Below are 12,738 nucleotides of genomic sequence, written 5' to 3'. Positions count from 1 at the left end.
CCTGGGGCCCTCGCTCCATCGCGCTCTGGCTCGGGCGGCCTCTGGCTCCGGGACCCGCGGCGGCTGCGGCGAGCGCCGGCCTCATGAGACGCCGCCGCCCATTGGCCCGCCGTATCCGCTACCGCCATTGGCCCACCGCGCTGGGCACAGGGCTGCAGACGTCACGGCGTCAGAGAGGAAGTGCGCGCGGGGTGAAGGGGCGACAGCGAGATTGACAGCTTTTGTGACAGCCCTGGGGCGGGACTAGGAAGACGTTCCGTGACGGATTGGTCAAAGTTGTGCGTCGGGGCGCACGGGACGCTAGGACTAGCGAAGAGTTGGATTGGCTGCCTAAGTCGCAATGGGATGGGTCATTTGTTGTCGGACGTGACAATTGGTCTTTCCCAGTGCCGGAAGCGATGAGAAGAACGGTCGAAACCAGAGCTCATGGAAGACGAATTGTGAGCCAGGCGAGCTGCAGTGCGCACTCGACGCGGACTGGAGGTTGTGGGCCCTAGTCTGAGAGACGCGCCCGGATGAGTCCACGGAGCTACGAGTCGTTATCGACTCCTATGAGCCTACAAAGCGCGGAACGGTCGTATGGTTGTGTGGTGGTGCGTTGTTGCACGTGCCACTTATATAGGAGCCTCAGCCCCCAAACCGGCAGCAGCCCTGGACATCTTAATTCACCTCCCAAACTCTGTCTCACAGGACCATCGGAAAGATTCAGCGAGAACCACGTGAAACCCTTAGAACAGTGCTTGTTACCTAGGAAACTGTGGAAGTAGTGATTGTGCTATAATCAGACAATCTTTCAGATTGCTCAGGGCAGCCAGATACTGCTCTTCCCACTCAAAACCAGTAATTTCTCTGGTTAAGGAGGGACACCTCACAATAATAGACAATCCATGGGCTGGCGAGCATCCATGAACAGATCACCCAAAATTACTCATACTTACCTCATTGTAATAATTACCTGGTAACATTGATAAATTCAAACTGCAGACCTCACACCTATTGCATCAATCTAAATGTGAAGGAACTAGGATTTAGGATTTATTTGCGGGGGAGGAGGAAATCCCTGACAATACTCGTCCTTGGGAAAATTTGAAAAACCCTGACCTTAGCCAATCAAATACTCTAGAGAATTTTAAGTAGCAAATACGAGTAAAGAGGCAATTGCCTTGTAAAAAACCTGAAACATGCTAAGGTAAAAGCAAAATGAAGCTCATAGAAGCAGAACCTCTAACTAAAAAGTATACAGTAGCAAAAAGAAATGCAGAGTTAAGGGAAAGCCGTTTAATGCATAAATTCAGAAACGTTTATTGAGTGTCTACTATGGGCCAGACACTATATCAAGCACTGAGAATTTATCAGGAACAGAGCAGGTCTCATCTCTACCAGCATGTGATTAATCATCAGACAGGGAAAACATGTTCATCAAACTGGCATAGAAGTACCTAGTTGCGAGCTGTGATAAGTGCTTTGAAAGAGAAGTATAGGGAGTTATGAAAGAATACTGAGTAAATATCAGGTCTGGTCTGGGAAGTGGCTTGCAGGTTTCCCTAAGGTATTTACACTTAAGCTGCTGTCAGAAGGTTGAGAAAGAGCTAACTGAGCAAGATGTGGTGGGGATAACATTATAGGTCTGCTGTCCAATAGGGTAGCCCCTAGCCACATATGACTATTAAGCACTGGAAATGTGGCAAGTCCAAATTGACATGTGCTGTGAGTATAAAGTACACAGTGGATTTCAAAGACTTAGTCTGAAGAAAAAATGTAAAATAGCTCACAAATTTTTTATATGTATTACATGTAGCAATGATAGTGTTTTGAACAATTGCATTAAATATATATATATTGCAATTAATTTTACCTGTTTCTTTTTTATTTTTTTAATCAGGGCTCCTAGGAAATTTTAAATGACACCCTGGCTGCATTTGGTTTCTGTTGGACAGCCCTGGGCAAAGGAGCAAACTAACTGATGTCCCTCAGATGGAGAGTGACATAGTGGCTTGAGGGGCAGCACTTATTCTTTCATTCAACACATATTTAAGGCTTTTCAGTGTTCACATGTGCCCGGCACCATTCTAAAGCCTGTATTAAATATGAGCTAATGGGGGAGGGGAGGGATGGTATTTTATGTAAGTTAATGAGGAAGGACTCAGGTAAGATAGTGTTGGAATGGAATCACAGAATGAGGAAGCAAGTCATGCGGATTCGGGGACCTTTGGGTGGAGTGGAGGTGAGCTATAATGAACACAGTCGGGGCAGGAAGGTGCCCCACAAGCACAGAGCAAGCAAAGTCGGAGCAGATGAGATGAGGGAAGTGCCTGGGAGTGGGGAATCAGAGCTGGGATTTCATCCTGAGTGGTCAGGTTGCAGGGAGATGGACCATGATCTGATCTACTGTTTAAAGAGTCGCTCTGGAGATGATAAGAGCATAGAGAAAGTGCTGTGAAGTGTCAATGACATCTGGACTCATGACATATCTGGGATGTGTTTTGAAAATAGGGCCGGCAAGATATTGTAGGCTTAAGAAAAGGGTCTGGAATATAGTCAACATTAGCTGGAAGGACCCAGGGGAGGTACAGGTTTGAATTGAAAAACTGGGAGTTTAGTTTTGTACAGATAAGTCCAAGATGCTGGGGCATCTGTGGGAGTGATAGGTGGATATAAGACACCTGGGGGACAGCAACAGAGAGACAGTGGAGGTTGCCAGGGCCAAGTGAGGCCCCATAGGCACATAAATGGTTCTCAGTCTTTGAGTAGCACCTGCCAGTAAAGGGCTTTAATTGGGGGTACAGGAGCAGAGTCCTGTTTTAAGACACTCCTCATGAAACAGTATGAAGGATAAGACCATGATGAGAGGCCAGCTGAGAAGCTGTCCCAATAGTTCCAGAAAAAAAAGAGAAACAAGAAGAGTGATGAGGAAGTGGTGAAGGAGAAGATGGCAGAGTGGGGTCAGGTGGCAAATGCAGCACCTGCTGGGCCTGGAGGGAACTTAAGGGAGCTGCCAGAAAGCCAGCTTTGCCATATCTTCCAGTTTTTCCATAGAAACTGGATATTAATATTTGTTAGGACATTTCAATAAAAGCAACTAATTCGTCAAACATCGTGTGGACCAATCGAAACACATCAGATCTACAAATTCCTGATCTTGATCCCTAAAGGGAAGTTCTCCAATCTTTGTCTGGAAAGGCTGTTTTCCTTAATGCTGTTACCTGGGCTCATCCAGAGATTCAGTTGCTCTGGAGTGAGACCCAGAGCTTACACCCAGGTAGTCCATTTTCCATCTCCAGTGTCCCCTAGCCCAGTCAGGAAGGCCCAGCCTTGACAGTACTTGTGCTTGGACACCTTCTCCAATACAGTCAGCAACGGCTTCATTATAGCTCACCCCCACCCCACCCAAAGATCTTGCATTTATCCTGCAAACATGTATTTAGGGCCTACTATTCGCCTGGCACTGATCTAGGAGCCATGGATTTAGCTATGAACAAAACCAAGTTCCTGCCAAAGGCACTTAACGTTCCCTTATGTCCTGTGTTCCCTGGAACCAAAAGAAGCTAATTTTTTACTAAACGTAAGCAACATATGGCTCCAAAAAAGTCCAGTGCCCAGGTGCTTGGTGCCCTGCCAGAGAAGAAGTGATGTGTTCTACTTTGTTCTACCCCTAAGTGAAGGCACTCGAAGTGCCTCAGCACACTCTCCCTCCTTACTAACCCCTCTGCTGTGGACCTGGAGAGTTATGAAGCTTGCTGAGATCTTGCGGTGGATGGGGCTCTTCTCTCTCTTGCAGAACAGCCAGAGGTCACTGCTGAAAGGGAGGTAGCCCAGCTACTTTGCTTTCTTTCTACTTCCTCTTCTACACAAGCGGCAAAAGTGGACACAGCAGGCCTATGTTCTGGCCCTCTCCCTTCTGTTTTTTCTCCCATGGCTGTGCGGAGAGAAATGACATCTAGGTTTGGGCTCACCAGCATTTTAAGCACTAGAATTTGGAACCTAAGTTCATTTCACAATAAATTATTACATGCTTTGCTTTCTGTTTACCATAGAGGGGGGCATATCACCCTCTCAAACCTCAAAGGAAGAAGAAACTGTAGCACGAAGCAATATTCAGATATTCCTGGGGCTCCTGACCTTAGAACCACCAAAACCACCTTCTAATGTTTAAAACTCTATACTCAGTACCTTTACTATAGCCCTACCAGTCTTTATGCTATTTTAAAGTCTAAATTTATGATGTATTCTTTAATTAGATCACCATAAATCCAACTAGAAAGATTGGGAGTAAAAATAAGTCTTCCTAAGTCTTCCTAAGATTTTTTGTAGTAAGGCTGTCATCATATTGTATAATATGTTTTATGTAATGAATTTCAGTCCGCAGAAAGCAGAGGTCTTACTCAGCTGGAGGATGAATAATGTACTCATTCAACAACTGTTTGAGTGCCTACTGTGTGCTGGATACCATTACGACAGAGATAAAACACAAAAATCTCTTAAACACTCTCTCAGTCCTGACAGTCAAGACTTGAAACACCATCATGTGATTATATAACTGATGTATAACATGCCAGAAGCTATGGCGGGTGGCCATATTCAGTAAGTAACATGTCACCCACCTGCAGCCCCTCTCCTTGGGTTTGCAAAGAAACCACAAATTTACCACCATGGAGGCTTCACCCTTCTCCATCCCTGGAACCTAGCCTTGGGAATAGAGCTGAGCTCTGCTAGTCACAGTCATTGGGACAGCAGCCCTCTGGTTAGTGCCAGTACTGTAACTACAATGCTTATTTTCCAAGATGGTGAATTCAGAAACTTACTAATGCTGAATCGAGGAAAGATAAAAAACATGTTCTCCAAATTGTCCCTGAGTACTTCAAGAAGTCTTAACTGCAGAAGAGCTCATAAGGGGTAATCTCGAATCTAATACTCGAGCCTCCATGGTGGTAAATTTGTGGTTTCTTTGTAAACCCAAGGAGAGGGGCTGCAGGTGAGTGACATGCTACTTACTGAATATGGCCACCCGCCATAGCTTCTGGCATGTTATACATCAGTTATATAATCACATGATGGTGTTTTTTCCCTTTTTAAATGTATAAAACTCACAGATATCTTTCAATTAAAAGAATTCTAATTACATTATTTTGCCATGATTGACTTAGACCACTGATTCCCAAAGTGTGGTCCAGGAACCTCTGGGGATCCCCTGAGGCCTTTTGTGGGGTCAGCAAAGTCAAACTATCTTCCTAATGTTACTAAGAGTTTTTTCGGCTGTTTCACTCACTTTCCTCATGAGTGTGCATGGAGTTTTCAGCAGCTGCATGACGTAGGATGATGTCATCACTCTGACAGCTGAGGAATGTGTGTTCTTTTTTTTTTTTAATCCCCGCCCCCTACAGATGTTGCCATCTCCCCTTAAGAACTGGATCTCTGAAGGCAGGGCATCTCCTCTCACGTGCTTTCGGAGCACACTCTGGGCCTGGCACACCGAGTAAATATCAGTAGACACAAACCACTTACACAAAAGCTCTTAGGGCTCCTGGAGCCCTAAAGAGGTCCTAAGACCAAAAGACTTGTGAGCTGCTGGCTCAGGCTTATTGCTGCCAAGGGCTGTACAGCTGTGAAAGTAGCAGCATGGCACTGACCGAGTGCCAATTATGCCAAACTCCAGCCCCAATGAACATAAATACATTTTTTAGTTATGTATAATCTGTATTTAATACTTAAATAATAAGATTATAGCTGTAGAATCTGAATTCAGTCTTTCGTAGACAAACTCCATGGAAAATTCTCCCAAGATAACACAGTCATCAAGAGCATACACTCAGGGATCAACTCTGCCTTCACTAACTGTGACCTTGGGCAAGGTATTCACCACTCAGGGCCTCAGTTTCACCATCTGCAACGGGGCTAATGAGAGTACCTACCTGGTAGGACTTTTATGAAGATCAGCATCTCCAACGTGGTTAGAACTGTCTGTAGCATGTAGTAGACATGAGTGGTAACTATTATTGTACAACTAAGGAGATGCCTACACAGCGCTGTGGAGGGTTGTGAGGGTCGTAACATGGATAAGCGAGGAATCAGGGTGGACACGGTGCACCAGCAGTTCAGAGAGTATGGCTGCTGGCTGCCAGCAAGGGTTGGTGTCCTCAGGAAGGAGGTACAGAGTGCTGGGGTCTGGAATATTGAGTTGGGTGTCACCAGATGGAAAGATGGGCACACAACAACTCAAGGAGGAAGAGAGTAGTTCGATTTAGTAGGATGGTAGGGAGTTTGGGGGAAATGGTAAAAGGCAGTGTGAGGAAATAGAGCACAACCAGGCCAGGCCTTAATGGCTTATGAGCTGGCAGATGGCCACTGGAGCTGTCACTATGTGTTACTTATGTTATTTATGCTGGTGAGAAACAGAGACCTTTGGTGATGCGTTTGCTGTGGGGGACAATGCGCCCTGGCCCAGGACCAGGCTGCAAGAACCTGGACATTGGAGGTCACTCAGCACTTTCTGGAGCAGGCAGCCTGAGAACCACTCACTCCTTTCTGCTTCACCTGGTTCCTGGTCTAGAGTGAGTGTTTTATGAGTGCACATACCTTTCATAACACAATAATATAATACTGATGACAGCAGAGGTGCTCAGTATTATAGGAATTAAAATATTTTGTCACTGAAACCCAGCTTTACTTTGCAACTTTAAAGTATCTAGAAAATAAAAGGATAGATTTAGCACAAGTTAAATATAAATGCTACTGGGCTGCTCCCACATTTTAGTGTTGAATACTGTAAATCGTCTTTCAGTATGACCTTCAGCACAGCACCCACGCTAGCCAGTGAAGCCAGCTTCTCCGGGCCCGAGCAGAACTACCGCCATCCTCTAACCCCAGACCTCCAGGACGTGTGCTTAGACTTTTCCCTTCTGCAATACAGATGATTGTAAAGTCTATAGGATTTGCTTCATTTACTCTGTTTAAGAAACTGTAATCTCAGATAAGATTGCCCTAGGACTCAAGTAACAAATAAACTGTCAAGTGAAATAAATCCAAATTGTACACTTTGATTTGAGGCATATATAAAGCTCAAGTATCCTCCTGTCCCAAGTCATCTCCAGTTGAACCCAATTGGTTCTCCGGCCTCCCTCAACAAGGGCCGGCCATGAGTTCCAGAAACACAGGATACTCTGGGGAGAACTGTTGAGTGCACCACAGATAGAGCCTGGTGCCTCGTTGCAATCCGCTGGTATGTATCTGTTTTTCCAACTATGTATAGGAGGAGCGGGGTTTAAGTGTGCCATGATTCAAATTCTGCATAGAAATGGCCACCTCTTTCTCTGTCAAATTAACCTTGTAAACACAGTGAAAAGGAGGTGATGCCTGAAACTCTTCCTCTGAGACCTGAGCCTAGCCAACTTGTCAAGGAGAGAGGCTTGTCTGTGTACTCATGCCCAGCTGCTCTTGCCTCCTTGGGGCAGTGGGTCCAGCAAACCAGCCAGCCACTGGGATAAACATGAAGTCACCCAGGTAAACACAAAGCCACCCAGGCTTTCTGTGCCACCCGGAGACCAGCTCCTCTAACCCCTACCTTCTATCCTTCTAGGCCACATCTTTTCCTCAGGCTTTATTGCAACCTCCTCCTGGTCTCCCCCTCCCCACCTCTGGCCTCTCTATTCTCCACGAAGCAGCCAAAATGATGCTTTTAAAACAGACCAATGGTTCTTGCTCAAAATTCTCCACACCCTGCACCTCAAGCATAAAGCAGGGTCCTGACAAAGGCAGCACAGCCCAGCACCACTGGGTGATCCAGCCCAGACCTGACCCCAGCCTTGCCTCCTCCTTCCTTCCCTCCCTCTGCCACACCTGACCCTTAGCCCAGCACACTCCCAACTGTCCTGGGCCTACCTCTTCCCTGCTCTCCTACTCTAAAGTCTCCTTTCCAAAATAGCAAATTGTATGTTATTTTACCACAACTTTCAAAAAGTCCCCTTCCCTGTGAAGCCTGCCCCTACTACCCCATCTTAAGCTTTGTCTCTGTGTCCACTTACAATCTTTTCGCGTACGATGTGTTCTGTTGACTCGATTTACTTTTGTTTCTCTCCTGTCACTAGAAGAGAAACTCCTTGAGGACAGGCATAATTTTGTTCATTGCTCTGTCCCCAGCACCTAGGGCACAGCTACAAAGTAAATACCTGTTAAAGGCAATTGCATTTTATCCCACAAAAGTCTCATTTTTCTCAGGTTCCTTCATTCTCTGCAACCACTTTGGAGGCCTCTTACCAGTCCCTCCAAAAAACTCGCCCCCTAAAATTCCACCCAACTGCCCCTTTCACTTCATCTCTTTCCATCATCTTTTCTTTGGGGCCATAACAGCTCTGGTGTGTCTTTTCTCTGTCCTTCTAAATCTCTTACCCTTTTTTTTGACGTATTTTTGTCCTTTCTCTTTTTGTTCTGCATTACAAAACATCCGAGAATGGACTAGCAATCTCTGAGGACAGGAAGTTAGAAATTCTGAGTGGACAAAAGCAAGGTTTTCTTTAGCAGACTGGCAGAAAAGGTAAGGATGTCTGTGAACACTCGCGTGTCACTGCACCTTTTCCCTGTTATGTTGTGGCTGTCCAAATTCAACATGGTTCACGAGAACTTCTACAGAGACAGGTCCACTGCTGATTTGCTGAAAAACAATATTGACCATAGACCTCTAGGATCCAGGATCAGCCAGCTAGTGAAAAGGCACAAAGGCCTAGGACTGTTCTCCTTCAGGGAGATGGCACACTCTGTCCAACCTGTCAAAATGGAGGAGTTCTGCTAACATTTGCTGATTGTGAATTATACTATGGAGATACAGTCAATCAATCTGATCACTGGCTACATTCCAGAGACAAGCAAACAGAGGATCCTGTTGGCTACATGACACATTCAACTGAAAACTGTCAGGCAGACCATGTACAGACAAGCGAACTCTTCCTTGCTACAATTCTCTTATCAAGTAACAAGTAACCCCTAGGACAAGAGAAATATCTAGCTAATAACTTTTAGGAATAGGCTGTAAACTGGACATCCAGACATGATCCCTCTTTTCTGGTAGCGGAACCCAGATGAAGCTTCCAAATCCACACTGGGGAGTTGAGGAGAAACCCTAGGCCTCTGCCCAGTGATGACTCCCCAGTGGCTAATGGACCTGAATAGGCAAATTCCAACCTGAACAGAGGAAAACCCAATTTAAACTTGTAGCATTAGAAAGGGTTGGGTCATAACATGGAAATAAAAGGGGGATCCCACCTTCAGTGACTAGATCTAGGGATGCAAATAGGCTGTCCCGAGTCTTGCCTGTAGCCTTGGCTCCTTCACTCTGTGTGGGCCTTGTTCTCTCCAACCACAGCTGGTTTTTTCTGTAAGGTAGGAAAGGTGTCAGCAGCACTTTCGATTTATTTTTCTACTCCATGATCCCAAAAGTAAGGTTCCCTTCTCCATCTTCAAATAGAATTCCTAAAGAAGGACTTCTTGTGGTTGACTTTCCCATTCCTGAACCAATCATTGTGGTGATTAATGCTGCACACTGAAGGGCTGGAGTCATATGATCAGGGGAGTAAGAAACGAAGGGGTCGTCTTTTGCTGAGCAGCTCTGAACAACTATCTTCTATAGTCATCACTATGGTCAGCAGCCTCCAAGCTGGCCCTCAATGACTCCTGCCCCCTTGAGTTGTCCCTACCACATGGTACCAGTCATGTGAGCAGCCCCATTGAGAGCCAATCTGGTGAGGAGCTGAGACCTCCCGCCAACAGCCAGGCAAGGGCATCACCTTGGAAGTCCATCCTCCAGTGCCAGGCAAGCGTCAAATCACTGCAGCCCTGGCTGACAACTCAACTGCACCCTTGCCAGAACTAGCCAGTCAACCACTCCAAGATTCCTGACCATCAGAAACTGTATAAGATAAACATTAGTTGTTTTAATTTGCTAAGATTTTTGGTAATTTGTTGCATAGTAATATGCAACAATTACCAAATGTTGACACAATTAACAGAACAAGTGATTAATGAATTTGGTATGTGCTGTCCAGAGCTATGGAAGTTAATGTTATGAGGGGAGAGTACAGACCCTGCTCTTTAAAAGACCCTCCTAAATACCTGTCCAAAATGCCATACCTAACAGTCTGGAGAAATATTGAGGAACACATCACTATTTTGTCATGTGCAAATTCCGGTACAGGTTTTTTGCTGGTAAAATGGACTTTTCATCATTTCAAGAAGAACAAAATTTGTGATTATGAAATCTTGTTGCACATGTGATGAGTGAAACCTAGTTAACAAGTGATATAACAAGAAATTGTTTCTTAAGACAGATCTTTATTTTAACAACAAAATCTACCGAAATTCAAAGAGATAAATGAGTTTGAACATTCCACAAAGGAGTATATTTTATAGAAGACATAATATCAGCCAAATACCCTATTATAGACTAGGTCATTCAAAGCTGCATGACTTAGCCTTAGCAGGATGAGCTCGCTTTCATGATTACGCTGCAGCAATTATATTGTGCACAGTCCAACGGCTTCAAAGGCCAGGGTAAGTGTGGAAGCAACTGTGCTTTTAAAAAAAGTTTAGAAGTTTAGTTGCTGCCAAGTGCTTAATTTGGGAAGAAGCAAGTAATTATTTGCTCTGGTATTAATAAGGAAGCCTAGATTTTAAAACTAAGAATGACTCAATATATCAACTTCTGTCTCCAGACTGCTAAAGTATTATTCTTATTTTAGAGGCAAGGCAATTGACATTTGTTCCAAGAGCAGCTTGCCTAAAGTCCTTCAGCAGACAGTGAGCAGGGAGGGGCTCCCCTATGCTGAGGAAGAGGGTGGAGTTCTGCAGATGGGAGAGGGACAGGCACGCTCTCTGCTCCTCTGCCCTTCCTGCAGCCCAAGCTGAAAGGGCAGCCTTTCCACACCTCCTGTGGCTCACTTTGCTTACGGATCTAGAATGGATGGCATCTGGCATCGGGGTGGCAGTGCAGAGACTCAGGATGTGCCCTGATTCAAACTAGTTCAGCATGAGTTTGTCTCTTAGATGTTAAGGGAAGTCATGCTGAAATGTCCTGATGAACACAGAGTTCAGAGAGCTGAGGAAGTACAAATGAGTAAACATAAGTTGCGAAGTACCAAAAGAATCAAGATAACGGCGGAGGAAATGGCTGAGAGGAAAGTGAAGCTGATGTCCTGGTGGGTGATGAGGTGGGGCCTGAGAGCCACGGAAGATTTGGTGAACCAGCTCTCCTACAGAGCCCTCTAGGTCCGGGGCATGGGGCACCTGAAGCCTTAAAACTATTGCCTGAAGCCACGGGAGCCCCTGTTCTGGGCCACTACTGAGGTGGGACTGAAGCAGGTAGGGTCAGTCTTTATTCACCTTTCACCTGAGGTCTGGGACACAGTCAGCCTTCATTCATTTGTTAAAAAGAATGTTTGAATAAATGAACAATAGCCTTTCCCCAGAATCTCATTTCCCACGACATCCTAGGAATAACTCCTTCCTAGTTCACAGGTTGTTTTCACATACTTTAATTGCATTTTATCTTTACAACAACCCCGTGGGAAACTGAAAACTGATATTAGCTTCACTTTGCAGATAATTATTATCCCCATTTTACTGATGAGAAAATTGGTGCTTGGAAAAGTTAATAATAACTTGCTCAAGGTCATAAGCTGAGGACAGAAGCCAGCGTTTTTTCCCGAGGCTGGCCCCCTGCCATCATCTTGCACTGCTTACAAATGAATCACCAGGCAAAGAGGTTGGACCACAGTAAAAATTTTATTTCAAACAGCATTGATGGGTTTACATCTTATACTCTCTCCAAACACATTCACATTTGTTATTGGCTTTGAATCACAAATCCTCTGAACCAGGTGATGAGGAAACAGGCGTGTGGGTGGGGAGCTTGGTCACTTCCTGTCAGGGTGGCTTTGCACAAGCTTTGATAGGGCTCAAGAAACCACTCTGGGAAGTTTGGTTACAGTCACAGAACTGGTCTGGGGAGAGAGGAGGGCAGGACACAGAGCTGGAAGGCAGAAAGGGGTGGGATAATTTAATCAGGGAAAATAAAAGCAGTGGAGGAGGAAACTGAGGAGGATGGATTGACTGTGAAGGAAGATTGTAAGGACAGGAGAAAGAAAAGGAAAGGCAGTTCACTTGTGTAAATCAGTGGCAGCCATTGGCAGCCCTAGGCTTAGTGGCTGCTCGCTCCAACAACCAATCACAAATAAGAATCTCCAAAAGCAGTGCTGCAAGAGCTGAGAATCAATAATCAGGACATTTAATTTAAAAACTGTCCCCAAACTTTTCTAGTTTCGGGGGAAGGGAGAGGAGGGATAAACTAATCATATATGTTACTTTGTAGCATTTATGGCATTATGGCAGAATGGCCCAGAAACCAGTCAGACCAGCTCTGAAACTGTGCCATCACTTCTTAGCTGTGACCTTGGACAGATTACTTTAAAATTTTCTGAGTCTTTCTCATCTGTAAAATAGATATTAAAAGTATTTCTCAGAGTTGTATTAAATGAGTGTTTGATATGGAGCCAGGCACTAGTTACCACTTAGGAAGATAGTTATTGCTATGTTTCGTTCTTAGAAATTCGGTAAGTACAGAAAAGCACAGAAACAAGTATGCCACCCTAACCCTACCTCTGTAATACATCCACCTTTAGCCTTTGCTTTTTCTTCTTAACAAGCTTTTTAGCTCTCAGCAATTTCAGAACCGAGCATTCACAGAGCTAAGGTGGG

The 12,738-nt window shown here is 45.0% G+C and overlaps 1 protein-coding gene across 1 annotated transcript in view; it reads left to right on the top strand.

The window, feature by feature from the left end:
* The first annotated feature begins 6,049 nt into the window (after positions 1–6,049).
* The window catches only part of SPG7 (SPG7, paraplegin matrix AAA peptidase subunit), a 38,870-nt gene continuing 32,181 nt past the window's right edge, over positions 6,050–12,738 (top strand). Inside the window, exons 1-3 of the mRNA XM_023537701.1 lie at positions 6,050–6,099; positions 6,779–6,875; positions 11,029–11,192. Of these exons, the coding sequence (XP_023393469.1) occupies positions 6,050–6,099; positions 6,779–6,875; positions 11,029–11,192 (311 nt within the window). The remainder of the gene's footprint in view (positions 6,100–6,778; positions 6,876–11,028; positions 11,193–12,738) is intronic.

This window comes from Pteropus vampyrus, unplaced genomic scaffold, assembly GCF_000151845.1.
Source record: "Pteropus vampyrus isolate Shadow unplaced genomic scaffold, Pvam_2.0 Scaffold196, whole genome shotgun sequence".
Lineage (NCBI taxonomy): Eukaryota > Metazoa > Chordata > Mammalia > Chiroptera > Pteropodidae > Pteropus > Pteropus vampyrus.
The sequence above is the reverse complement of the archived record's forward strand: the minus strand, read 5'-3'. Positions and strand labels throughout refer to the sequence as shown.